The sequence below is a fragment of the Miscanthus floridulus genome, chromosome 2, assembly GCF_019320115.1.
Source record: "Miscanthus floridulus cultivar M001 chromosome 2, ASM1932011v1, whole genome shotgun sequence".
Taxonomy (NCBI): domain Eukaryota; kingdom Viridiplantae; phylum Streptophyta; class Magnoliopsida; order Poales; family Poaceae; genus Miscanthus; species Miscanthus floridulus.
The window spans coordinates 175,306,848-175,333,632 of record NC_089581.1 but is presented as its reverse complement, the minus strand read 5'-3'; the positions used below and the strand labels follow the sequence as shown (position 1 = coordinate 175,333,632).

Here is a 26,785-nt window from a genome sequence, read left to right as displayed (position 1 = left end):
TTACATCGGGCGACCGGACATTGGGTCCAATGTCCGGTCAACATGACCGGAGCGTTCGGTCAGCCCGCGTTATGCCCAGTGAAGGGGTATAACGGCTCTATTTGATGGGGGCTTCTATTTAAAGCCCCATGGCCGGTTGAAGCTCACTCTCTTACACATTTTCATTGACATAGCAACTTTGTGAGCTTAGCCAAAGACCTTCCACTCATCTCCATCATTGATCCATCATCTTTGTGAGATTGGGAGAGAATCCAAGTGCATTACTTGAGTGATTGCATCTAGAGGCACTTGGTATTCGTGTTGCGCTGTGGATTTCGCTTGTTTCTCTTAGTGGTTGCCACCACCTAGATGGTTGGAGCAGCGGTGGAGGATTGACATGAGTTGGTGATTGTTCGTGGCCATCTCCGGTGATTGTAAGGGGAGTTATACCTTCTTCGGCGGAGTGCCAAAAGGTAACTCTAGTAAATTGCTTGTGTCATTGAGTTACCTCACTTGTGGGTCGGTTCTTGCGGTGTCCTATTGTGTGGACGAGGTTTGTGAAACACCTCTTAGCCACCGAACCACCAAGTGTTGGTCGACACAACGGAGACTAGCGTGTTGGCAAGCACGTGAACCTCGGGAGAAAAATTGGTTGTCTCTTATTATTTGCATTCTCCCGATGATTGGCTTAATCTTCATCTTGTGATTGGTTCATCCCATACACGGCGGTATAATCACCCTACTCACTTATTTATATTCTTGCAAACTAGTTGATACAAGCTCTTTAGTGTAATTAGAATTGAGAGTTTGCTTTATCATTTACATTCATCTAGTTGAGCTCTTTAGAGTAGCAAGATTGAGAGCTCTTAGTAAGTAGTTACATAGCAAGTTTGGGTGCCTAAGTAATCATTGCAACTAGAATTGTTGGATAGGTGGCTTGCAACCCTTGTAGAGCTAGAGCAAGTTTGCATTACGCTATTTGTCATACTAATCAAATTATTCTAGTTGATTTGTAGTTTTTAAATAGGCTATTCACCCCTCCTCTAGCCATATTAGGACCTTTCAGCCTTCGTGGGTCCACTCACACAGCTGCTCAAGCGGGACGCGTTCCAGTGGTCCACGACCGTAGAGGCGGCGTTCACGACCTTGAAGGCCGCCCTGTCCGGCATCTCCCCGACTTCAGCAAAGAGTTCGTGGTGGATTGTGATGCCTCCGGGTCGGGCTTCGGTGCGGTACTTCACCTGGGCGCGGGCCCACTCGCCTTCTTCAGTCGACCGTTCATGGCCCGGCACATCAAGGTGGCCGCATATGAGCGTGAGCTCATTGGCCTCGTATAACACCCTAAAATTAGCTACTTTCTAAAAAGAGTAAAATGATTTCTGTTAATTGTTTTATGCTCATAAAAACATAGGTAAAAGAAATTTTTCTTTAAATTAAAATCCAACGTAAGGGTAACAACATGTTTGAGCATACATACCGTTGCATTGATACTTTTGTGATGAGTGGTTTGGAAAATAAATTCAAATCTCAATCTTTAAAATATTGCTTTCAAGTAGTGATTTAAAAAGAATTTGAAAATTTGCAAAAACAAAAGTTAGATAAGATGCCTTGTTTTTAAAATCTAAAGGCTTGGAAAAGGTTTTAAGACACGTTAGGACGATGCCTCACTTTCCGGGAATCTTTCCGACCTTTTTCGGGATTAAATTTATATTTCTTGGAGTTTTATTTTTTTTCCTTGATCAATGCAAAAGTCTTTTTCGGGAGCTAAACCACTTTGGTTGTGTTCCTTATCCTTTCATCTATTCCCAGGAATTTTTCTAGTATTTTTCGGAGCTCAGAGATATTTTTCGGAGCCTAAATAGTAATTCCCGATTTTCTGTAAATATTTTAATTCCGAAAATCAATATTTACTAAAATATCTCGGAATTCCAAAATATCCAAACCCTACGTATATATATATGCCGGCGTAGCCCTCGTCGCGAGGATTCCAGAAGTACAGCCCGTTTTTCGAGCCTCCGCACGTAGCCCCGCAGATCGGACGCCGAAGTTCTCCACAGCTAGGTTTCCGGCGAACTATTCGGCGAGCTTTTCCGGCCACCTCGGACGTCTCCGACGAAAACCGTCACCACCACGAGGTAGATCTCGTCGTTCTCTACGCCGTCTTGCCATTCTTTTCGCGAATCCATCACCGTTTCATCGTTTCCCTAACCTTTCTCCCTCTTTTCCGGCGAGGTCATCCATGGACGGCTTCCACCTTCCTCCGTTTCGGGCCACCTCATCCATGGTCGCGATCACCACCATGGCACCACGCCTCTGCAGATCCCCAGACCGGTCACCTCCTCGCGGCCCCTCTCCGAGCAGGCGACCGGCGCCGTGCCGGTGCCGTTTGGGCTTGCCGTGCAGGCAACCGCGGCACCCGCAAGCCACCACCGCGGGAAGGAGCCACGGCGCCGACGTCCAGCAGGCCCTGCGTCGTGCGGTCCCGTGCCGCTGCTGGCCGTCCAGGTCCAGCCATCCCCGGCCACTTCCTCCTGTGTCCTGTGCAGCAGCAGCCCTCATGGCCGTGACTGGCCATCGTTGGTCTGTACGTAGATGAGGACCAAGGTAGATGACGAGGTAATTACAGCTTTGCCACCCAACGTGTTTAGCCGTAGTTTATTCATGATAATTCCGTTTTAAGTGGTTCAAGTTGCGTTAGATTCGTGTCGTCGAGATCTACGCAGTAGCGTTATTAGTTTTCATATCACATGATTATGAATTTATTTTATTAAAATATTAATTATGCCTATAATTAATTAATCGCTGATTAATTAAAGTCGATTTAGATTTTCGATTTCGATTCGATTACGCGAGTTTCATCGCAGTGAGAGATACGTGTTAGTAGCGATGTTTAACATGTCTCACATCTTGAAAAATTTATAAGTTAAATATTAATTTGATTAATCAGTAACTTCAGTATAGTCTTAGATTATAATTAGTTGAATGTTGCATATGTGTTAAGTATGAACAGATGCCCTCACATGATTTATGTTTTTAATTTATAGATGTTTAAATGACTAAAAGTATATATATAATCTTTTATAATTATAAAATATGACGTATGCCAACATTAATGCCTTTTTAATTATGACTTGCTTAGATCAATTATGAGACATAATATAATTGTTCTATTAGTTGCTCTCACATGTTCTATATTTCTAAAGTAAAGTTTAAATACTTTATATAATATGAGATATGTTGATTAATAAAATATGATTAATTAGTGACATAAACATGTATGTCTTTAAATTGTAAATTGCCAAGTTTAAACGTGACGTATATATGTTTTGAATATATATACTCTCATTTGTTATTATATTTCAATTTAATTTGCATAAAAGATATCAAAATGTTTATAATTGAGATATGATTAATTTATCTTAGTTTTCTAAATCTAATAACTCAAGTATAAAATGACTTAACTCAATTTTAGATATTCCCCTGAGATATCTTATACATATTTTATGATCATTAAAATAGATAAAGCATATAGTTTTCTTTCCAACGCAAATCCTTCGATAGATGTTTCTGTTTTACCGTAGCTCCGATTAGTGTGTCTTTTGCGTGTGTGTGATCGTAGCAATGCGTAGATTAGATTTCGAAATCTTTTCATTGATTGGTGTATTGTTCTAATCTAGTATGTTTGCTATGCATGCTTGTTCGGATGCTTGTGTGGTGCTTTTCGGTCTTGTCCAGTCGATGAGTTTTGCGTTGGTGATCTATAAGAAGTTGGAGATCAAGAAGAAGAAGAAGAAAACGTTGAAGATTAAAGCTTACCGAAGGATCGGTGTTTAAGGCAAGTATAGCTTGGGTTTTCTTTCTGTGACCATGATCTTGGGCTTGTTTAATGAAATGTGATATAAACATAAATGATGAATGTTATCCTTTGGCAAAAGCTGGGATTTACAGTACAACTGTGAGGGCTATATGGCTCTGGCTCTAGTTGCTTAAGAAACCCTTTTCTAGCTGGTTAGAGGTCTGCGAGTTGGGTATAGGACAGCCTCTGTCCTGTTGAGCCTAGCTTTGGAAGCGGCCTGTTACTTTATTTTTGGAAGGGGGGTTCCTATATCTGATGACCCTGCGGCCCTGGCCGGTTAGACGAGCTCTTGGGTGGCTTTATATGGTTCTCGATGTTTTGGGATTGATCCACCCACTCATTTGGGAAACATGACTCACAGTGAAAGTGTACACCTCTGCGCAGAGTTTAATAAACTGGTATACTAGCCGTGCCCACGGATACGGGCGGCCCGGAAAACTGAGGGAATTGTTGTATGTTCATTTAAATTGCTTATGTGCAATTCATTATTCAATTACACTTGATCATGTGGCTATGGAATGCACTACCTTGTTGTTATATTTGCTGAGTTCGACATGGACTCACCCTTGCAATTTCCCCCACATCTCAGGCTGGATATCAGTTTGCTAGAGTCTGAAGGAGTTAGGCTTGTGGTCAACCAGTCAGTTGGATCCTGTGGAGTGAAGTCTACACCCGGAGATCAGAGTTGTCTATCCATTGATTGCTTTCTAAGGTTATCTCTTTTACTAAGTTTGCTATGTATTTAAGCGTTGTTATTTGATATCACCCCTCAATTGTAGCTATATGTGAGATTTGATTCTAAAAACTCACATATGGTGTGCATTCGGCTTTGTCTTTGAAACCGGGTGTTACAAGTAGTATCAGAGCAATGCTGACTGTAGGACGCAAGCCTAGTAGAAACTGGTCGTTCTAAGGTTTACAAGTTACAGCAAAAAATCCTTGTTCTATAAATCTTGATATTTTCTTCTCTACTACATTCTTACCCTTGATATTCGTCCCCTCCTTGATGCTTCTTGAAAAGCTTTTTGTTCCCATCTACTCCTTGCTTTGATATGCTTTTAGAATCTCGTCTTACCATATTCTCGCGCAATTTGAAGTTAAGCTATAGGAACTTTACCCATAATATGAAGAAGACGATAGTATCGCAAGTGTAAGTCAAGGATTGAATTGTGCACCTTAATTGCTTGTTGGCTTGTCATTATGATTATGTTTTGTTTTGAATCTTTGTAATGAGTGCAATGATTTTGTGGGATTTTCCACAAATTCATTTAGTTTATAGACATAAGACATAAGGATTAATGAATAGATAGTTGGGTTTTGGTTTTCTCCTGTTTTCCTATCCTATCTTTCTGGAGCAACCTGTCATCTTTGGTTTATATCTCTGTTTTTGGGCAATCAAAAATCATGGTAAACTTTTAGAGAATACTAGACTTCAACATGTTTCTCTGACCTCAAGAATCACCCTGATAGCTATTATGGTTATGAAGTTATGAAAATCATAAGAGGATGTATCTGTGCTGTCAGAAATCTGGAGCAGTCTGTGGTATTCTAGTCATAACGCAATTTTGGTTGGTGCAAAGTTTGTGGAATTTTTCTGGTTACAACTAGACCTCTGTATCTTTCATATGCCTCTGGAATCACTATCATAGCTAATATATTTTGGGAGATATAAACATCACAAGCCGAAGTTTCTGTGCAGTCTGTAATCTAGGACAGTTTCTGTTGTGTGCTGTGTTTGACCAACTTAACTGCCGAATCTGGAAAAGTGCTCTATAAGAAAGTGGTAGAGAATTTCATAAGCTTTCCAACGGTGTAAAGTACGACATTATTGGATTCACAGAACAGGAGTTATAGTTGTTTTTCTGGACTGCTGTTTTTATGCTCGCGAGGAACTGCAGGTTCTGGTTTTTGCCAATGCACATGAGTCACTTTGGGATAATAGGACGACATCATGATAACTATCTTATTTAGAAGAAGATGCAAGCTATTCTTTGGTGCCCCTAGTTGATGTGTTCTTAAGGGGGGTAGCCAAGGCATAAAGGAATCGCAAGATGGAGATCTCATATAATCTAGAGCTTCACTTGGAAGTATCGGTTATTCCTACGGTTGAGGAATCACTATCAGACACAAGGATCTTTGTTCAAGATTGTTAACAGGTTGGATCATCTACAAGGAGCTCAAATATTTTGTCAAGATTGGTCTTCGCTTCAAGCTATCATCACTTGGGAGTTCAATCTTCAACTCAAGACAAGTTGGCACTGATGGCATACGAAAATATGATGATTGGACTTCTCTACAGTTGGTTCTTTGTCAACTTAAGTGAGTTTAGTTTGGATGGAGTTCTCTTTTTGGTTGTGGGATGTCTCTAATGATAGAATTATACGGACAATCGCTCAAGAGAGATGTGTTGAGCTGGAACCCGCTTAAGTATGCAAGAGGGATTCAGAGTTCCTTGAAATGGTAAGATTCTATCATAGGTTCATTAGAAGTACTATAGTGTTGAACACAAGAGTTTCTTTATAATGCGGTTAGCAAGGATAGGGATGTGCTTTATGTAAGAAGAGAAGTGGTTTATGCCTCAAGTCAATTAAGAAAGTGTGCGTTGGACAACTCAACACATAGGGTGAAGTTATCCATTGTGGAGCATGGAAGTACTGTTATTTTGGATGAAAAGGTGATATCTATGTGGATCATAAGAATCTAAGGGACATTTTCAGTAAGTTGGTTTGAGATTGTGACATCAGTGTTGGGTTCAAGTAACCAAATGTTTTTGGTTTAGAAGTATGTGTTGTCTTTAGGAGAAATAAAAGTCGTTGCCAATGCCGTTAGCAAATTGGAAGAGCTATGCTAAGAAGATTGGACGGCACCATGGATTAAGTTTTGTGTTTAAGAGTCACAACTCAACCTGAGCATATATATAGTTAATAGTGTTTAGAAGTTGGAATCTATTTTGGACCAAGAGAGTAATACATGAGGATCAATTGGAATATGGATGTATGAAGTAGTCGATTTGATATCTTGGACTAAAAAAAACAAATCTAGCAAGACATGTTGAGAAGTATTGTGTTACATTTTGGAATTAGTGAGGACAAGAGTTTGTCGCTCAATGGATTCCAAAGTGGTCTTTGTGAGAAGCATATGGAGTGTCAGTGTGAAGAATAAGCTAGCACCCAGCTGCAACAGTTCATTGAGGTTGTTAAAAAGGAAAAGAGAAGAGGCCTAACAATTGGAAGAGTACCAGAGAGTTGGTTTGTGGATACTTGAGAGTTAATTAGAGGGCCTATCAACATCTTGGGATCAATGAGTATGCTATTTGGAGTAAAAGTAACAGGTGTGCAAAGTCAAGAGAAATCTTTGTCAAGACGGTGAAACTACTCGAGAAAGTGAAGATCCAATGGCAGTGTGCATTCCAGTGTCTTGATCATCATCTTCCGAATCTCGAGGACGAGATTCATCTTAAGGGGGGTAGAATTATAACACCCTAAAATTAGCTACTTTCTAAAAAGAGTAAAATGATTTCTGTTAATTGTTTTATGCTCATAAAAACATAGGTAAAAGAAATTTTTCTTTAAATTAAAATCCAACGTAAGGGTAACAACATGTTTGAGCATACATACCGTTGCATTGATACTTTTGTGATGAGTGGTTTGGAAAATAAATTCAAATCTCAATCTTTAAAATATTGCTTTGAAGTAGTGATTTAAAAAGAATTTGAAAATTTGCAAAAACAAAAGTTAGATAAGATGCCTTGTTTTTAAAATCTAAAGGCTTGGAAAAGGTTTTAAGACACGTTAGGACGATGCCTCACTTTCCGGGAATCTTTCCGACCTTTTTCGGGATTAAATTTATATTTCTTGGAGTTTTATTTTTTTTCCTTGATCAATGCAAAAGTCTTTTTCGGGAGCTAAACCACTTTGGTTGTGTTCCTTATCCTTTCATCTATTCCCAGGAATTTTTCTAGTATTTTTCGGAGCTCAGAGATATTTTTCGGAGCCTAAATAGTAATTCCCAATTTTCTGTAAATATTTTAATTCCGAAAATCAATATTTACTAAAATATCTCGGAATTCCAAAATATCCAAACCCTACGTATATATATATGCCGGCGTAGCCCTCATCGCGAGGATTCCAGAAGTACAGCCCGTTTTTCGAGCCTCCGCACGTAGCCCCGCAGATCGGACGCCGAAGTTCTCCACAGCTAGGTTTCCGGCGAACTATTCGGCGAGCTTTTCCGGCCACCTCGGACGTCTCCGACGAAAACCGTCACCACCACGAGGTAGATCTCGTCGTTCTCTACGCCGTCTTGCCATTCTTTTCGCGAATCCATCACCGTTTCATCGTTTCCCTAACCTTTCTCCCTCTTTTCCGGCGAGGTCATCCATGGACGGCTTCCACCTTCCTCCGTTTCGGGCCACCTCATCCATGGTCGCGATCACCACCATGGCACCACGCCTCTGCAGATCCCCAGACCGGTCACCTCCTCGCGGCCCCTCTCCGAGCAGGCGACCGGCGCCGTGCCGGTGCCGTTTGGGCTTGCCGTGCAGGCAACCGCGGCACCCGCAAGCCACCACCGCGGGAAGGAGCCACGGCGCCGACGTCCAGCAGGCCCTGCGTCGTGCGGTCCCGTGCCGCTGCTGGCCGTCCAGGTCCAGCCATCCCCGGCCACTTCCTCCTGTGTCCTGTGCAGCAGCAGCCCTCATGGCCGTGACTGGCCATCGTTGGTCTGTACGTAGATGAGGACCAAGGTAGATGACGAGGTAATTACAGCTTTGCCACCCAACGTGTTTAGCCGTAGTTTATTCATGATAATTCCGTTTTAAGTGGTTCAAGTTGCGTTAGATTCGTGTCGTCGAGATCTACGCAGTAGCGTTATTAGTTTTCATATCACATGATTATGAATTTATTTTATTAAAATATTAATTATGCCTATAATTAATTAATCGCTGATTAATTAAAGTCGATTTAGATTTTCGATTTCGATTCGATTACGCGAGTTTCATCGCAGTGAGAGATACGTGTTAGTAGCGATGTTTAACATGTCTCACATCTTGAAAAATTTATAAGTTAAATATTAATTTGATTAATCAGTAACTTCAGTATAGTCTTAGATTATAATTAGTTGAATGTTGCATATGTGTTAAGTATGAACAGATGCCCTCACATGATTTATGTTTTTAATTTATAGATGTTTAAATGACTAAAAGTATATATATAATCTTTTATAATTATAAAATATGACGTATGCCAACATTAATGCCTTTTTAATTATGACTTGCTTAGATCAATTATGAGACATAATATAATTGTTCTATTAGTTGCTCTCACATGTTCTATATTTCTAAAGTAAAGTTTAAATACTTTATATAATATGAGATATGTTGATTAATAAAATATGATTAATTAGTGACATAAACATGTATGTCTTTAAATTGTAAATTGCCAAGTTTAAACGTGACGTATATATGTTTTGAATATATATACTCTCATTTGTTATTATATTTCAATTTAATTTGCATAAAAGATATCAAAATGTTTATAATTGAGATATGATTAATTTATCTTAGTTTTCTAAATCTAATAACTCAAGTATAAAATGACTTAACTCAATTTTAGATATTCCCCTGAGATATCTTATACATGTTTTATGATCATTAAAATAGATAAAGCATATAGTTTTCTTTCCAACGCAAATCCTTCGATAGATGTTTCTGTTTTACCGTAGCTCCGATTAGTGTGTCTTTTGCGTGTGTGTGATCGTAGCAATGCGTAGATTAGATTTCGAAATCTTTTCATTGATTGGTGTATTGTTCTAATCTAGTATGTTTGCTATGCATGCTTGTTCGGATGCTTGTGTGGTGCTTTTCGGTCTTGTCCAGTCGGTGAGTTTTGCGTTGGTGATCTATAAGAAGTTGGAGATCAAGAAGAAGAAGAAGAAAACGTTGAAGATTAAAGCTTACCGAAGGATCGGTGTTTAAGGCAAGTATAGCTTGGGTTTTCTTTCTGTGACCATGATCTTGGGCTTGTTTAATGAAATGTGATATAAACATAAATGATGAATGTTATCCTTTGGCAAAAGCTGGGATTTACAGTACAACTGTGAGGGCTATATGGCTCTGGCTCTAGTTGCTTAAGAAACCCTTTTCTAGCTGGTTAGAGGTCTGCGAGTTGGGTATAGGACAGCCTCTGTCCTGTTGAGCCTAGCTTTGGAAGCGGCCTGTTACTTTATTTTTGGAAGGGGGGTTCCTATATCTGATGACCCTGCGGCCCTGGCCGGTTAGACGAGCTCTTGGGTGGCTTTATATGGTTCTCGATGTTTTGGGATTGATCCACCCACTCATTTGGGAAACATGACTCACAGTGAAAGTGTACACCTCTGCGCAGAGTTTAATAAACTGGTATACTAGCCGTGCCCACGGATACGGGCGGCCTGGAAAACTGAGGGAATTGTTGTATGTTCATTTAAATTGCTTATGTGCAATTCATTATTCAATTACACTTGATCATGTGGCTATGGAATGCACTACCTTGTTGTTATATTTGCTGAGTTCGACATGGACTCACCCTTGCAATTTCCCCCACACCTCAGGCTGGATATCAGTTTGCTAGAGTCTGAAGGAGTTAGGCTTGTGGTCAACCAGTCAGTTGGATCCTGTGGAGTGAAGTCTGCACCCGGAGATCAGAGTTGTCTATCCGTTGATTGCTTTCTAAGGTTATCTCTTTTACTAAGTTTGCTATGTATTTAAGCGTTGTTATTTGATATCACCCCTCAATTGTAGCTATATGTGAGATTTGATTCTAAAAACTCACATATGGTGTGCATTCGGCTTTGTCTTTGAAACCGGGTGTTACACCTCGTTCAAGCGGTGCAGCATTGGCGCCCCTATCTATGGGGGCACGCATTCGTCGTCTGCACCGACCACCACGCCCTCAAATATATGCTGGATCAGCAGTTGTCCACCATTCCACAACACCAATGGATTAGCAAACCGTTTGGTTTTGATTTCAGAGTTGAGTACCATCTCGGGCGCCAGAACACGGTCGCCGACGCGCTGCGACGGCGACACGCCCCTTCTGACGGTCCTATCCATGACCTGTGACGGTGACACCTCTCTCCTGGCGGCTATGTCTATGCCCACGTTTGCCCTCTACGACGACCTACGCCAGGAGCTCGCCCAGGACATGGAGCTGCGGGCACACCGAGACGTCATCGTGGTAGGCACTCACGGCGGGGACTGGAGTGTCCGTGATGGCCTCATCATCTACGATGGTTGCGTCTTTGTGCCTCCCGCGTTGGCTGTACTTCCTGACATCTTGCAGCTCGCCCACACCATGGGCCACGAGGGCGTCCAGAAAACGCTGCAACGACTCCGCTCCACCTTCTACCTCGACCACGACCGCCGCACCGTCAGCGACTTTGTCTGCGCCTGCTCCACCTGCCAGCGGAACAAGACAGAGGCACTGCACCTCGCGGGGCTTCTCCAGCCGTTGTCGGTGCCGTCCCGCGTATGGGCAGACATCACGATGGACTTCATTGAGGCATTACCTAAGGTGCATGGCAAGAGCGTCCTTCTTACGGTGGTGGACAGATTCTCCAAGTTCGCTCACTTCATCCCGTTGGGGCACCCGTACACGGCAACGTCAGTGGCTCGAGCATTCTTCCACAAGATCGTCCGGCTACATGGGTTTCCTGACTCCATAGTCAGCGACCGTGATCCGGTGTTCACCGGTCACGTTTGGCGTGACCTGTTCCGCTGTGCCGACGTCCAGTTGCGGCTGAGCACCGCCTTCCACCCCCAAACGGACGGACAATCGGAGGCTGTCAATAAGACCATCGCCATGTACCTCCGGTGCATCACCGGCGATCACGCAGCCGTAACAGTCAAACAATATAAAGTTTTACCAAATATATACAAAAAGTACTAACATTATGATATTAAATAAGTATTTAGTGTTGGATTAATTATGAAATATGTTTCCATATTAAATCTATTTAGAGAAATAAATATTTTTTGAAGGTTCTAGAGAAATAAATATTGATACAATTTTCTATAACTTGGTCAATCTTAAGAAAGTTTGACCTATTCCAAACCTAGAATTACATTCTTTTTAGAATGGAGGGAGTAATAATATTATAAAGAATATGAAGTTGTCCTCAATCATGAATATAATAAAATCAATTTTGTATAATCTACAAATTCATAGTCCACGCGTCGGTCATGAACCAAGAAGTTAGAATCTTAGGGCTCATTTGGTTAGGGCAGAATGACGCCAAGAATCATTCTGACTAATATATAAATTAACTAACAATTTTGGTCGGAAATTCTTTCTGGGAGTCATTCCTGGGGAAGTGGACAGGGCCTTAGGTTGCATCTTACAAAAGAAAAGAATAAATTAACTATATTCATATGACATGGCGGCTTTAAAAAAACTTGTCACGCAACAAAGTATTGGGGGCCTTATGCATTCGTTTGGTAGCTTTTTTGTTCATTGACCATTGGTGATGTGAATACCATCTTTCTTGTAGACAATTAAAATGACATGTGACATTATCAAGTTCTTGTAGACAGTTTTTTCCACTCGAAGAAATATGGATCTTCTGCTAGAAAGTATATATAAAAAAAACAAGGCTTGATCGCAGAAGATGAACATTTGGAGCACATATATGACCATTGTTTTCTAGTCATGCAAATTTCTCAAGAGGAAATTGCCTTTTTTTCTTCTTCAAAAGACACTGATATTCATTAGCAAGGTTGTAGAGAGATACTAGGTATGATTGGTTTTTACTTGGCATTGTCAAACTATGATGTTGGGACTATATCTTGCAAATTATGTACGTATGGTAGGATTGTACTATTGAGATACGGAGTACTTCGGAATTTTACGTAGTGAGAGTGAGATACCGATGGAATCTAGGATATGTTTTTCATTAGCAAAGGAGATGCTTTTCAGATGACAACAGGCCTGATGGATTCATCGGCGACGCGACAATCTACCATAGTCCCATCCCCCGGCCCATCTCAAGCCCACTCCAGGAAAACACACCCACGCCACGTCAGCGATCCGCGTCCACCCCAACGAACCAATCCGACGCCGCACAGCCACCTCCCGCGGATCCGTCCAGTGTCCCTGCCACGTCACCGATCCGCCCCACCCGCTCCCACGCACTCCCAGCCATCCATCACGGATCCGACGCGCCGAACTCCACCTCCCACGGATCGCACCCCCTCACTTCCTGTGCCAAAAGCACACACCCCCTCCCGCCCCACCAGCTACTATAAATAGCACCCAGCCCAGTGCCCTTGACCACCAAGTCCACAATCTCCTCTCGGGTTCGAGCTCCTCGCTCTCAGCCATGTCGGGCCGCGGCAAGGGAGGCAAGGGTCTGGGCAAGGGCGGCGCGAAGCGCCACCGCAAGGTGCTCCGCGACAACATCCAGGGCATCACGAAGCCGGCGATCCGGAGGCTGGCGCGCCGGGGTGGCGTGAAGCGCATCTCCGGGCTCATCTACGAGGAGACCCGCGGCGTGCTCAAGATCTTCCTCGAGAACGTCATCCGCGACGCCGTCACCTACACGGAGCACGCCCGCCGCAAGACTGTCACCGCCATGGACGTCGTCTACGCGCTAAAGCGCCAGGGCCGCACCCTCTACGGCTTCGGCGGCTAGGCTCGGTCCGCCCCCAATCCCCTCTCCGGCGGCATCTCTGGTTCCTGGTCCCCGTGCGCATCGGTGATGCTATGCTTAGCAGTTGTTAGGGTTTCGTTCTATCTGGTGTCTGTGGTCTCTGGTTGTCTTGTGCAAAGTTATCTGTTCTGTGGTGTGTAATGGAAGAATGCGAGAGGAATGAAATGGATCTGTGTTCTAGTTACGATTGCATCTTTGTCCTGGTTTTGTTACTGATGTCACAAATCTGTGCACTTGTTCAGAGCTGTATGGTGGCTCTGATTTTTTTCATCGCCGCACGCTGAATATTGCACCCTGTGAAATGTGAATCTGGTTTGAAATTGGATATGGGTGCCAGGTTCTCTTGTAAATCGAATTTCGCGATGTGCGCTTTCGACCTCTGCGTTGCGAATCTGTCTTTGGGCGCCAAATTTTCACGCAAAATTCGAAATAGGCGCGTGGCTCGCTTAGGGGAGCTGAATGTGGCAGCTTCGCATTTTGGGGCTGGGCCGAAAGCCCAGCTAGAAAGTCCGATTCCACGGACGGGGCCCTTAACTTGGTCTCTTCTCGAGTGGTGGCGGCGGCGTTCGCGACGGGACCAGGCCAGACGGGCCGGCGATCATGGCGCTGCGCTCCAATTTTTCTACCCTCCAACCCCGCTCGTCGCCGACGCGCTGACGGCTGCTGGGTTCGGCGCCGGGCTGGAGGACATCGGTTTGGGTGCGCCCCCGCCGCGCGATCGACGCGCATTGTGCGGTCGGCCGCTGCTGCCCCAACCTCCACTCCCCATCTCACAGTCCGCCACTGCTTCGCCTTCTCGTCCGATCCCCTTCGCGTTCCGCCTCCACACGGAACACCCCTTCGGCTCTTCCTGACCAACCTCACGCGTCCTCCGGTACGTGGCCACCACCCACCAGTTACAATGTGCTCAACGGTAGCGAGTAAAAGCAACCCACGGTTGCTGATTAAACTGAGGGCGTCAGCCATCATGTTGCTTCAAAGAGTTTCATATGGTTTGCGTGCGCACAGGTATGCTTGTTTCACCTATCAGCCCCTCGTTTCATCCAGTCAATTTAACTGTGCAAGGTTTAACCGAACGTCACGTTTGATCGGGAAGTATGAAAATGGAATACTATTGAAGTTATTTGATTGTGTGGCATTTGTTGTTGCGAGCACACATCTTAGGCATCACAGCATTGTCTCCTTTTGGCGAAATGAGAATATGGCGCGGTGTGTTGTAGTGTCTCGTGTGTGCTCCGGCACTTGGATGGAAAATATAGAGCCTGCTTTTCTTATCTGATAACAGAAAGGTTTGCTTAATCAGTTGTGTTGCGCTGATACTTGATTTCAATCTGATTGGGCTGTTCTACTTGTAATCTTCTACCTATCGGTGGACAAAAGCATCTTAACTTTAGGACTAGACAGATTCATTTATGTGCCAAAATCTTATTAATACAGTTGGTGTTGTGTATGACACTTTGATGTAACACACATAATATCCCCAACGATAAAACAGTCGGTGGTGCTGTTTATGTGTCGAAATCTTATTAATACTGAGGTATGCCTCTATTGGTCACCGTTCATCATCTGCCTATTAGTTTCCGTTGAACTAAGGAAGAACCTGTTCATTGAGAGTGTGAGGTTGTTTATATATAAGATAATTAGCTCATGAAGGCATTTGTTTGTGCTTTATATACAGCGCCTTGAAGGCGAAAACTTGTATGATCAGGAAAGGGTCTTGAAATGGTAATTTTAATGGCATAGTTCTTTCATTGTGTAAATGAAGATGTAAAAGTGGATACTCTCAGTAAAATAATTTTCACTGCGATAGACTCCTTTGTGAAGGCATACTACCCTGTTCACAAAACCCTGGCCTTAAGATGTGAACTGGGAGTGCATCTTGAGGATGTCCAATATGCTGATATGGTGCTTATGAACCTGAAGCTTGAAGTGGAGTTTCATTCCAGAGTCAACTGTGAGGGGCTTATATTTATTTCTTGGGTTAAGCTCAAGCTTGTTGTTTTTCTAATAATATAAGCAAATGGGAGCAGCCAATGCACTTCTAAATTAACATGAGCTTTTATGTTTTTTAGTTGTATTTGCAGACATTTTTTTTGCAAATATTGTGCAACAATAAGTGCAGAGGAAGGAATCAAGAAACCACTCGCTCCTACTTACCTTACTTTTGTGCAGCATAAGAATTTTAGCAGAACATCCCTAAGAGAGTTAAAAAGCAAAGTTCAATTCATTGATTGGAGTTCTGTTTCTGCTTCTGCCATATGGAACTCATGGCCAATGTAGGTGCAAAATCTCGCTGTTGGCATCTAATATTAATTTCTAATAGTAAATTTTATTTCCTATTTACTTTTAAAATTAGCAGATTTTAATTATATTATTTAAATATAATGATATCTTCTTAACATTGTTTTTCACGAGTGGTCTGAAACTAGCTATACGTGTGAGTGAATAAAATGCATGCACCATTTTGATGTGAACCTTTCTGACTAGATTAGGATTGCACTCTCTTTATTACCTTATATTCAGTATGTCATTTTGCATCCATGTGGGGCAGACGAGTTGAAAACCCAGTCCACAGCCCCTGTATTTAGAATTCTGCTTTAATGCTGCCATTTCTTTTGACGCCATTCAGTTTTGTAGCATAACTGAAAATGACAGCTCCTTCTTATCTCTTATAGTCGTCTTTTCCTTTTTCATGGAGCTGGATACTATGATGCTGGTATCATGATGTTGCTTCTGTCAAGAGAAATCAACCATTTAAATAGGTGATGTACACACGCCTAAGTGCGTGTTCGAGAAAAAAAATCAAATAGCTGATGTTTCATGACTAGAAGTTTTATCTGATCGTGTAAGTTAGCTTCTTAATACCATTATTTCGTACGCATTGTCCGTCCATGGTAAAATTAATTTCTTGGAAAATAGAGGTATTGTTTTGTATTGGATTCTAAAATATAGTAAGAGAACACTATCACATTGATATTGCTATAGCATTACGTGTTGGTAATAACGAGCTAGATAGCAGTTTTTGGAAGCTAGGAGAAGCTAACAAGATTTCTTGCTTTATCGATTTGCACTGAGAAAAGTAATAAGCATGTTAAACATGTGCGTTTCCTCATTGTATCTTAGAAATCTGCTTTTGGGATCCAATGAATAAAGAGAGAATAAACTTTTGGTTTGATGTAGACCTCAGTTTCATAATTTGCTTTTTTCCTGATGAAGATTGCATTTTGTCATGTTTTTCTCGTCATTGCTGCAAGCTCTGCAGGCATGCATCTTCCGTGACGTTATTTGCTTGCCCAAGTTATTCTTAGTCTTAAACAAGGATATACAACAAGAATATTGAAGGAGCAAGTTTGTCTTCCCCCCAATGTTTGTTCTCGTACTGAGTAGAGTCTTCTTTGTTGTAAATGGTATACTATCCATACCTTCTAAGTTCTAACCATTGCAGTTCTAGCATGCTCAACTGGAGATGAAATGTCTTACCATTTGGTTGTAACATAATAAGACAAGCTTCACAATGGTTTGCGATAATGAAGGCACATGTTTACTTGTAGGCTGTGAGAATGTTATCACTTATCAGAACTAGAAGTTGATCGAAATAATTACATTTACAGCTGATGATGTTCTGCACCCTGCACATTAAGCTGCTATAGTTGTCTGTCACTAGTATGTACCTAGTGACAGTAGTTTTTTGTTGACCAGGTCTAGTGACAGTAGTAAAGAGTCAAGATAGCAGTCTGAGTCTCAACTCTCTGAAGTTAGCAGGTGAAAGGTAGTGCTACCTTTTCCTAATGGACCAAATTGTAGTTGGGCCTTGGCTTCAGCCTAGTAATTCACTTATCCTTAGGTTACTTTTCATAGTGGGTTTGTTCTAAAATTTTGACCATCCTTTATTATGCATCAAGGATTTTACAACTACGTGTTAGAAGTGTCATCCAGTATTCCAGTCTAAAGTATGTTTCCTTTCCCGAGAAATGCTTCAGTACTGTTTTCTGTTGCAATAGCAGATCTGATTTGACGACCAGACAATGAATCCTTATATTCCCTCCACCCCAATAAAAGAATGTCATTCTCGTCGAGGAGTCAACAAATATCAAGTTTAACCAAATATTTATGAAAATGTATTAATATTTATGATGTGTAATAAAGTACCATTAGTTTAATCATAGAGATACAAATGTTGATAATATTTTTTATAAACTTAGTCAAATTTTAAAATATTTTGACTTAGTCCAAACCTAGAATGACATTCTTTTTAGAATGGAGGTAGTATTTGAAGACAATATATGTTGAAGTAATGGATTATGATTATATGGAACACTATTCTTTTTACCTCAGTAAATGCTCGATCAATTCTTACTCCCCTCAGCACCATCATGCACACATACTGAAAACTTTAGTATGGACATGCCATGACACTTAGCAGGCCAATCAGAAAGTAGCGAACTATTGAAGCTTCGTGCAGTGACTGACATTGACAGACAAATTGTTTGCAAGTTGCTGAAACTGCTTTACTTTACAGGACACATTGGTCCTGCAGCTATTAATCATCAGTACCAGTCAAGAAAATGGTACTAGTGGGAACTGAATTTGGAGTTTTGGACTGCTACAGGAGAAACTGAAACTTTATGCCTTCTTGAACACCAAGAACTGTTTACACGGGAAACATATAAAGTTTTGTTTCCGAGTTATATTATCCGCGTATTGCTTCACCATTTGGTGCAAGGTATTCAGATCTCTTTCCTTGTTTGGGTACTATCTGATTCCCTGTGGAAACCAAGATACTTGAACAATGGCCGACTTTTGGGCTTTCAAAAGTGGGAGGCTAGGGGTGGCCTATCCTTTCGGCTACGCTGTTGCCGTTTCTTTTCTTTTGATTCCTCTTCTCCCATAATCAGAACCGACACCGCGTTCAGCTCTGCAACCTTTGTGATTAAATAAATTTTCTGAAATGCTTTTGAATGGAATATATCTCAGCATATCTTGATTGTAATTAATTTTGTATCCAGGTTGAAGTATTTTGCTTTCCGCTTGCAGAGGCCACCCATCTCTTGATGGATTTCAATGTGGGCACTCAAGGTCTGATCCCAACACCACCTCCAAAGTTCTACGAATTATTCCTTAGCACATTAGTATATTGCTCGTTCATCTTTTATTGAAACTAGTGCTGACGGACAGCGGTTAATCCGAACTCTGAAAAACTTCAGGGAAATAGAAAGAAGGATTTTGGATCATTTCCATTTTTTTTTGAACTAAAGCTCAATGCCCAAGACCTTAAAGCAAAGTGATGATTTTGTTCAAAAATAAACAGATAAGGTAATGCCTTTTTTTGGGCGCGAGAGTCAAGTATTTTTTTCAAATTGAGTTGAACACATGATGATTAGACCTTAATGATTAGTCTGATCAGTTGTAATTTTTGTCTTTGGCATCATTATGAAGATACATGCGCTGATCTGCTGGGTCCAGGTGGGCTAAATTCTCCCTTTCTTCTTCCTGCATTCCTTAAAAGCGATGTGAAGTTGTGAGATCTGGGTCTCCTTATGAATCGAGCTGGCTAATCGTACTTTATCATTTTATTAAGTCCATCATTGCTAGGTAAGAGTTACTAAGACACATTGCTTTTAGATTTTAAACTACCTGCGTCATGTGTGCTCTTCCTGTTCACTCTAGGCTGTCGGATCGACCGACTTGTTTGCCATCTCTCTCACATTGCACACCATATTCACCTAGCTTTTGCATCATAGCCACAAATCTTAAGCATGATTAACATAATCGAGCAAATAGATAACATATATTTATAGTTTTCTGCATGTCATGATAGCACAAAATCCAGTGAATTGGAATGTAACAACGTATACTCATCAATCATGCTGGTTCATTCCATTTGGTTGCGCAGTAATAAAGTTATCCATTTACAATTGCACGCCACTGTTTTTAGTTTTCCTTAAGCTGTCTTTGACAGGAGACCCATTGTGGAACCCAAACCCAAAATGAGTTTCCAACACAATACTTATAGCCTCCAACAAAGTACATATATGGAAGACCTATTTTAGGTGTCAGGAGAGGCATATAACCCAAATCTAAGTATCCTCTTTCCTGGAGACCCATTTGCAGAAAGGGTTGTCTTTTGGATTTTGTTGTTGGAGAAGAGAAAAAATAAGTATCGAACCCTTTGCCGGTAGCGCTACCCAAAGGAGGAATGGATCTTGTATTTGAGGTCGTGGTTGTTGGAGACAGTCTTAGACAGCTTACAGTGCATATAAGCGCAACACTCCATATGTGAATACGCTTCAGGTAGGAGGAGCAGTGTAGTAGAATAGCTTTGAGGTGGTATTAGAGATACCCGCTGTGTGGGGGTGGGGAGAAGCATAAACTCGAAAAGGGGAAAGGAACCTAAAGCTGGAGCGGATGGATTGATAAAAAGGAAAAGTGGCCCACAAGCTATGCATCAGCAGCTGCAAGTTGTGGGGGCCTCGAAAGCTCCCGGGACCCAGCCCTGCACTTGCCATGTAGGCCTAGCAGTGGAACGTGTCGAAAGTCTGGCCGTCGCAGTTGGTTCGATGGATAACCCACCTTTTCCTTTTTGTTTTGCTGCTGACTGCTGAGGGATCGGCGCCATCATTGGCTGGCTCCTTCATTGGATACCGAGAATGGGCTTCTGGAGGTTAAACTGGATCATCGACCAATGAGATCGGCTGTGTCAGTCCCGCGTCAGCTGGACAACACAACCTGTCTCATTCAGCTCGGATGTTCTGGACCTTCTAGTTTACTTTCTGCTCTTTTGAAGAAAATGGCTCTTATTAGTCTTAGGTTCCTGCCGACTTCACCAGGGGGCAGTGCTTTAATTTCTTGATATGCTATTTTACTGCCAAAATGTGATGTGAAATGAAGTCCTTTTTTTGTATTAGTGAAGTCCTTTTGCGTACGTTCTTCCAGTGTGGACGACTGTGAGCACAATCTTTTTCCGGAGCCTGGGTTTCTGGCGGCGGCAGTTCCGGTACTTTGAATCCGAGTTAGCAACACAATTATCTGAACCTGAGCATGCATGTCAAACTAGCATGCTTGTATTCATGTGAATTGCGTTGCAAACTGAGAAAAGCGGCTATATATTTGTGTCTGTCCCAAAACTTGCATCTTATGGAAATTAACTGCACTTTTGCTACAGCTGAGCATCCAGAGTTGGCATGTCCATGTGCTGTTGTGTTGGCAACAACTGAAATTTCAGTGGTGGCCCAACTCCTTGAACTAGTTTTCTGGAAAGTAGATTTCACTGGTGAACCAGCTATTTCTACCGAGGATTGGATTTCTGAAAAGTTGATTTCACTGGTGAACCAGCTATTTCCGGTCAGAGCCTTTTATGAACGATACAACTGTCGTAGCTTGAGTTACACGTATCATTCTTACACGCAGATACATTGGATCTATCAGAATGTATAACTCTTTGACAAAATACGAAATATATCACTTGGATTCTGCTGGTATTAGTAATAAGTTCGTCTGGAACCAGGCTCAACTGACTTGTCTCTTGACATTGTTTCAGCAGGTGAGCTGAGCTATTGCCGGCATGCATGCATGCAGCCATTGCAGCGATCAGTAACAGTAAGCATATGGCAATTCAGCACAGATTCACCCTCTAGCATGAGCATGGGGGACAGAAGAACAAGTACACTTTAGCCCAGAGTTGGTTGCCACTCCGCTTCAGAAAAAAGAGTCAGTTGCTCCTCAGTTGAGACAGTTAATGACAGTATAGTAGTACATGTATTAGCTGCTAATCGTGCAGATGCAGGCACAAGCATCGAGGCATGCATGCAGGTCCCCACGGCAAATCTACATGGGGGCTCGTGTGTGAACGTGACGTAAACCGTCAAAGGGAAGTCGCGGGGGAAAAAGGTGAGGGAATCGAGTACCAACCTTGGGTCCCTCACCCTTTCCAACGGGAGCTGACTAGGCATTGCTCTGGTGGCCCACAAAGCAGCCAATAGCCATCCTACACAGTCCTGCGGCTACACCAGCTCGCTTTGGCTGCCAAAGACAAGAAGAGAAGATTGGGATATTTCTATTCGCCGATATAAAGCTACTGACACAGGACATAACAAAACAAAAGCCAAAGTTTGAGAGAGGGGACATAGAGAGAGAGGTAATACAGCTTCATGTGAAAGATGACAAGAATCCCAGCATAAAATAATCTCCCAAACTTTGCTATAAAGACACACAGCCCCTCCCCTCATCCTTTCCCTCTCTCTCTCCTTCCTCATACGTCTGCCATTAGCCAAGGTCTGAGGTCTCCTCCCCCTCTTGCCTCCTATCCTCTCTACTGCACCTCTTAGTTACATACGTGATCGACGATCTTGGTTAATTTTCTGCAACTTACGCCTTTCTGTTATTTCTTGTTTCAGGTTGTGTACATTATTTGTAGCTGATCATTCATTCATAGAGAGCTAGTTGAGCAGGCTTGGTTGGCTGTCCACGATTTTTGCTTCGGATAGCATTGCTGCCAGGCGACTGCAAAGCTCCAAGCACACTTTTGCTGTGAGAATTTTGAGAGGAAGGGCAGAGGGAGCAATATAATGGCGCCAGTCAGTTTGCCTCCTGGTTTCAGGTTCCACCCCACTGACGAGGAACTCATCATCTACTACCTTAAGAGGAAGATCAACGGGAGACAGATAGAGCTCGAAATCATTCCAGAGGTTGATCTTTACAAGTGTGAGCCCTGGGATTTGCCAGGTATGTGCATATCCATTCTTTGATTTATCTCGCTGTTCATATTGACTCTTGACAAAGTTGGCATTATGAAGTAGTTATCATCATTGTTTGCTTGATATATTATCGGCCAGAGTACGTAAGCATTCCTAAGAAGTAGTTATGGAACACCTTCCTCCTAAGTTTTGATTCTGTTGTGAATTAATGTATTTGCAATTTTGCATGCAATAGGATTTTAACATCTTACACTTTTATTTCCCTACACGGAAAGCACACGCATATATATAGCTTCAAATATTTGTATTGGATACCATGTTGTGCACACACTCTAAGCAATCTTATTCACTCCTTATACTATTGCTCAACCACAACTGCAATCCTTGCTCTTGAGGAAAGAATAAGCTCATGTTCCCTTCTTGGTGGGCACTTCACCGACCTATAGTATACTTGACATCTTGCAAATTGCAGTTTATTATATACGATGGCTTTATGTATTTAGCACTTTCTTTATATGTATTTATTTTATTCTGTATTTGAATTCCAATTTCTATTTGATCGAAGCATATCAGACACTGTTTCTGTCCTTCTTGTAATTATAGAAAGGAGCATGTTTATAAAAGTCATATTTTCCATACTAACTTTGGAATAAAACTGAGATTAACCATATTACGAAATTTGTTTTCTTTAAACATTTCATGTGCACCGAAAGTAGGATTGTAGGAATATAGATAGATCTTGCTCTCTTTGGCTGAAAAGAACCGTAAGGCATGGCAAAATTCTGCCAAGTGTAAAGGTGATCGTGTAGGTATACTATCTATGCTCATGCATTGGGCTGCTTGAAAAGGAAAGGAAATCCTTTATCCCAGTAACAACAAAGCTAAAGCTTATATATTTTGGGCCATGTCAGTCTCACATAGATTTCGAGAAAATATATATTCTCTTTATCCATTTGTTGGCTTTCAAGATTGCCAGTTTTTATTCCCTACTAAAAATTACCTATAGCATCGTATTAAATGAATGCCATAAAAACATTGAATGAAAAGATAAGATAAAGATGATTCTTTTATCTTCTTTGAGTGGCAAAATAAAGCAAGGAAATAGAAAGGGACTTGAGATGAACATAAGTCAAGAAGATGAACTAAAGTGCACAGCCTCCAAGATATAAAGTGATCTTGGTCTAATTCTCTTTTCAACTATGGTAGTCTATATCTTGGCTAATCTTTGAATTCTAATAATGATTATCACATACCTATATGCAGATAAATTTTAGCACATCTATGCAGTATATTTTTGTATATCGTCTGACATCTCTCTTAATTAAATGTTCAGAAAAATCCTTTCTTCCAAGCAAAGACCTTGAATGGTATTTCTTCAGCCCTCGAGACCGCAAGTACCCAAATGGATCAAGGACAAACCGTGCAACAAAATCTGGGTACTGGAAGGCAACTGGGAAGGACAGAAAGGTGAACTCGCATAGGCGTGCAGTTGGTATGAAGAAGACCTTGGTGTACTATCGGGGCCGAGCTCCACATGGTTCTCGCACTGATTGGGTCATGCACGAGTACCGCCTCGACGAGAGGGAATGCGAGACTGACACTGGCTTACAGGTGCAACTTTGCTACCGATGAGTAAATCTATTTATGTACTGTAGTTTGGGATCCATGAACTACTCATACGTAACGTCACACACTTTGTTGACCCCTTATTCCAGAAACCCTAAACCAGCTAGTATGAAACATCACACTGGGTGACTGATATATAGCTTAGGCCTCTGACATATATGAACTGTTTGCATCTCTGTTCACAGGACGCGTATGCTTTATGCCGAGTGTTTAAGAAGACAGCGCCTGGGCCAAAAATCATAGAGCATTATGGCGCAGTGCACCACCCCATCGAGCAACCTCAGTGGATGGCAAGCAGTGTTGACCGCTCCCCAACGCTGGACTTGTCCAGTGATGTTAGAGGTGATGACTTCGAGAGCAGCAGTTTCTCATTCCCGATTGAGGCGCCAATGGACTCCATGCATGGTGGGTTCGGGATGCAGATGAGTGCACCTCACGAGGATGGCAAATGGATGCAGTTCCTGAGCGAAGACGCCTTTAACGCCACCAATAATCCTTTCTTCATGAATCCAGCTTCTTCCAGCTTCTCATGCCTCCCATCCAAGGTATATAAACAATGCTAGTATTTTCAGCACAGTAATTGAGGCAAAGAACACTGAAGTGCTTACACGTGCAAATCATATATTATCTACGGCTTAGGTGGATGTTGCACTGGAGTGTGCAAGGCTTCAGCACAGGCTCTCATTACCTCCCCTGGAGGTGGAGGATTTCCCACAGGACGTCAGCCTCGACACAAAGACGAGCGTACTCTGCAGCAACCCCAACGAGGTTGACATCCTTCAAGAGTTCCTCTCCGTGGCGTCGGCCTCCCAGGAGCTAATCAACGGCACCAGCAGCAGCTACGCTGCAGAGATGTGGCCAGGCGCTGGCACAAGCAGCACCAGCACCCACTACATCAACGAACTATCTTCCCTCGTTGAGCTTGGGGTGAAGGCTAAAGAGGAGGCAGACAATTTCTACCATATGGACTGCATTGGCACATCTGCAGGATTCGCATCAAAGCCGGTCCATGTCGATGAACCGGTTAGGTTGGTTGAGATTGCTAACATGGAGGAGTTCAAGGAAGAGAAGAGGCACGTAGAGAACCTTAGAGGAGTGAGGCTTCACAACAATGACCTAGGAGAGGTAACTAGTTAATCGACTTCATGTGAATTGTGGATATGATGCTTGTACACATAACCTCTCACCTTCTCGATCGTGTTATTAATATGATACCGATTTTTCTGATGAAGCAGATTGTTGTAGAAGGAGATGAAAGCAATCCAACAGACTGCATCACACAATACCCCATATCAGACACTGCTGACAATTCAGGTATGTAAATTTTTGGGTGCAACATGCATGCTTTCCACTTGAAGCAGTTCAAAATCTTAGATATATAGGGCATTGTAGGTCTGTAACACATACCTTCATGTTTCATTCATACACTAACTCAGAGCTAGATTGCAGGAGAAGTCGGTCAACTGACCGATCCCACTAACGCCGGCGGCCTAGACACTGCACCCATCTTCTCGCAATCTCAACCTGACGACTTTGCTATTGGGTTCAGTGACGACGTCAACCCTAATGCATCTTTCGACCTATACGAGAAGGTTGACGTCAAGCATGGGCTCTTCGTCTCAACGGTCGGTGCGCCGAAGACATTCTTCCACCACGTCGAGCCATCGAAGAAGGTCAGCTTCCACCTGAATCCCGTAGCAAGCGACGTCAGCAAGGCGATCGAGAAGTTCCATTTCCCCATTAGTGTGACAACCAAAGTTAGTGGCAGCAGCATTTCCATTTTTAGCAAGTTGAAGGCGCTCATCAGGGACAAATTCCTGGTGAAGAAGCTGCCTTCATCATCATACCAAAGGTCCTTGGGCAGCAAAGAAACAGCGGCAGTGAGTGAGCTGCTGCAGATAGTGTCGTCGCTCCTCTTAACACCAACGGAAGTCACAGGCCCCACGACGATGACTACCGAGCAAGAGTTGGTCAAGAAGGCGAAGAAGGTGATGAAGCCGGGGCCCGGTTGTGATGGAAGCCATGCGTGGCTTCTTCCACTCTCCAAGAGGAGCAAAGGCATTTCCAGCATGTTTTTTAGTGGGAAATGGGCGTTTCTGACATCCGCATTGGCCATCCGCACTCCAGGGTGCAATCACTGAAAGGTCTTTCTGATCATGACTCATGTAAAAAGTACGGCTCGTATTATGCTACTAGTAAAGTCGTATCGGGTGCCTGCTGGTGCATGGAGGTGCATAGTCTTTCGTGCATCAGTCAGTTAACTGGTGTATAACTGGAGAAATGTAATAATTCGTATTTCATTTTTTATTCGTCCATGTATTGACACGTCTGAAGTCTAACCCCTGTTGTACATCAAAACATTGTTCATGAATTGTAAGTGCAAATACACATGTTTAATTTATCTACGCGATGTTTTTTTAAAATCTAACGGGGGGAGACGTTCCCCACCTGATTTCATATATTGGCATAGTTTAACAAGTCATTTTGTACATGAGCCCTAGCACAAGGGCGAGGTTGTGGCCTATCCACTAACGAGAAAACAACAACAACGTGCCCCCGCACAAGGACAAACGTGGCAAAACCACAAAGCACCAGACAATGAGAAGACTACAGCACCACAACACAATAATTCTTCGACAATGCCTCCAACGAGGTGAATGACGAAGAGATGTAATCATCGTCGGCTAAGCACTAGCTTAGCAAGGCTTTCACCCAGTCGTGTGTGAGGAGAAGTTGCATTGGCCTGGCCAACCAAGGAGAGGAGGCAGCAAGAGGTTCTTCAACGACGCCTTCAAGAAGGAGAAATGGCCCGATGGCGTCCCTCGTCGCTGGCCCAACCGAGAGCTGGGCCGAGCTTTTGCCCAGAACCCTTGCAAGACACCTCGTCGACGAGGCAACAATAGCAGTCACCTCGTCCAAATTTTTTACATTTTAGCCCTTTTTTTGAAAG

At 42.5% G+C, this 26,785-nt stretch overlaps 2 protein-coding genes and 1 long non-coding RNA gene across 10 annotated transcripts; all 3 read left to right on the top strand.

The window, feature by feature from the left end:
* Positions 1 to 7,981: 7,981 nt before the first annotated feature.
* On the top strand, positions 7,982 to 10,820 carry LOC136540772 (uncharacterized). The gene is made up of 3 exons (XR_010780020.1): positions 7,982 to 8,591; positions 9,711 to 9,810; positions 10,421 to 10,820. It is a non-coding gene; the product is annotated as an uncharacterized lncRNA (long non-coding RNA).
* Positions 10,821 to 13,132: 2,312 nt separating this feature from the next.
* On the top strand, positions 13,133 to 13,700 carry LOC136540771 (histone H4). Its single transcript, XM_066532793.1, has one exon. It carries the CDS (start codon positions 13,187 to 13,189, stop codon positions 13,496 to 13,498), a length of 312 nt encoding a protein of 103 aa, XP_066388890.1. The 5' UTR covers positions 13,133 to 13,186; the 3' UTR covers positions 13,499 to 13,700.
* A 2,507-nt stretch (positions 13,701 to 16,207) lies between these two features.
* Positions 16,208 to 26,191, top strand: LOC136540770 (NAC domain-containing protein 54-like). 8 transcript variants are annotated; one of them, XM_066532786.1, is made up of 15 exons: positions 16,208 to 16,361; positions 16,779 to 16,923; positions 18,036 to 18,239; positions 18,523 to 18,592; positions 18,721 to 18,829; positions 18,953 to 19,108; positions 20,450 to 20,510; positions 20,679 to 20,857; positions 21,054 to 21,787; positions 21,910 to 22,237; positions 23,543 to 23,820; positions 24,021 to 24,380; positions 24,475 to 24,960; positions 25,071 to 25,149; positions 25,285 to 26,191. In XM_066532786.1, the coding sequence occupies exons 10-15, from the start codon at positions 22,081 to 22,083 to the stop codon at positions 25,974 to 25,976; spliced, it is 2,052 nt and encodes a 683-aa protein (XP_066388883.1). In that variant the 5' UTR covers positions 16,208 to 16,361; positions 16,779 to 16,923; positions 18,036 to 18,239; positions 18,523 to 18,592; positions 18,721 to 18,829; positions 18,953 to 19,108; positions 20,450 to 20,510; positions 20,679 to 20,857; positions 21,054 to 21,787; positions 21,910 to 22,080; the 3' UTR covers positions 25,977 to 26,191. The 8 variants fall into 8 exon arrangements, with proteins under 8 accessions (XP_066388883.1, XP_066388885.1, XP_066388884.1 ...); XM_066532788.1 differs by having other exon boundaries at positions 16,208 to 16,923; positions 20,679 to 20,839; positions 21,057 to 21,787; XM_066532787.1 differs by having other exon boundaries at positions 16,208 to 16,923; positions 21,057 to 21,787.
* Positions 26,192 to 26,785: the final 594 nt, after the last annotated feature.

Coding starts and splice junctions, on each gene's coding strand:
- LOC136540770 (XM_066532786.1), top strand. CDS start 22,081: ATGGCGCCAGTCAGTTTGCCTCCTGGTTTCAGGTTCCACCCCACTGAC. Junction 23,821..24,020: donor AGACTGACACTGGCTTACAG/GTGCAACTTTGC, acceptor CTCTGTTCACAG/GACGCGTATGCTTTATGCCG. Junction 24,961..25,070: donor ACAACAATGACCTAGGAGAG/GTAACTAGTTAA, acceptor CTGATGAAGCAG/ATTGTTGTAGAAGGAGATGA.
- LOC136540771 (XM_066532793.1), top strand. CDS start 13,187: ATGTCGGGCCGCGGCAAGGGAGGCAAGGGTCTGGGCAAGGGCGGCGCG.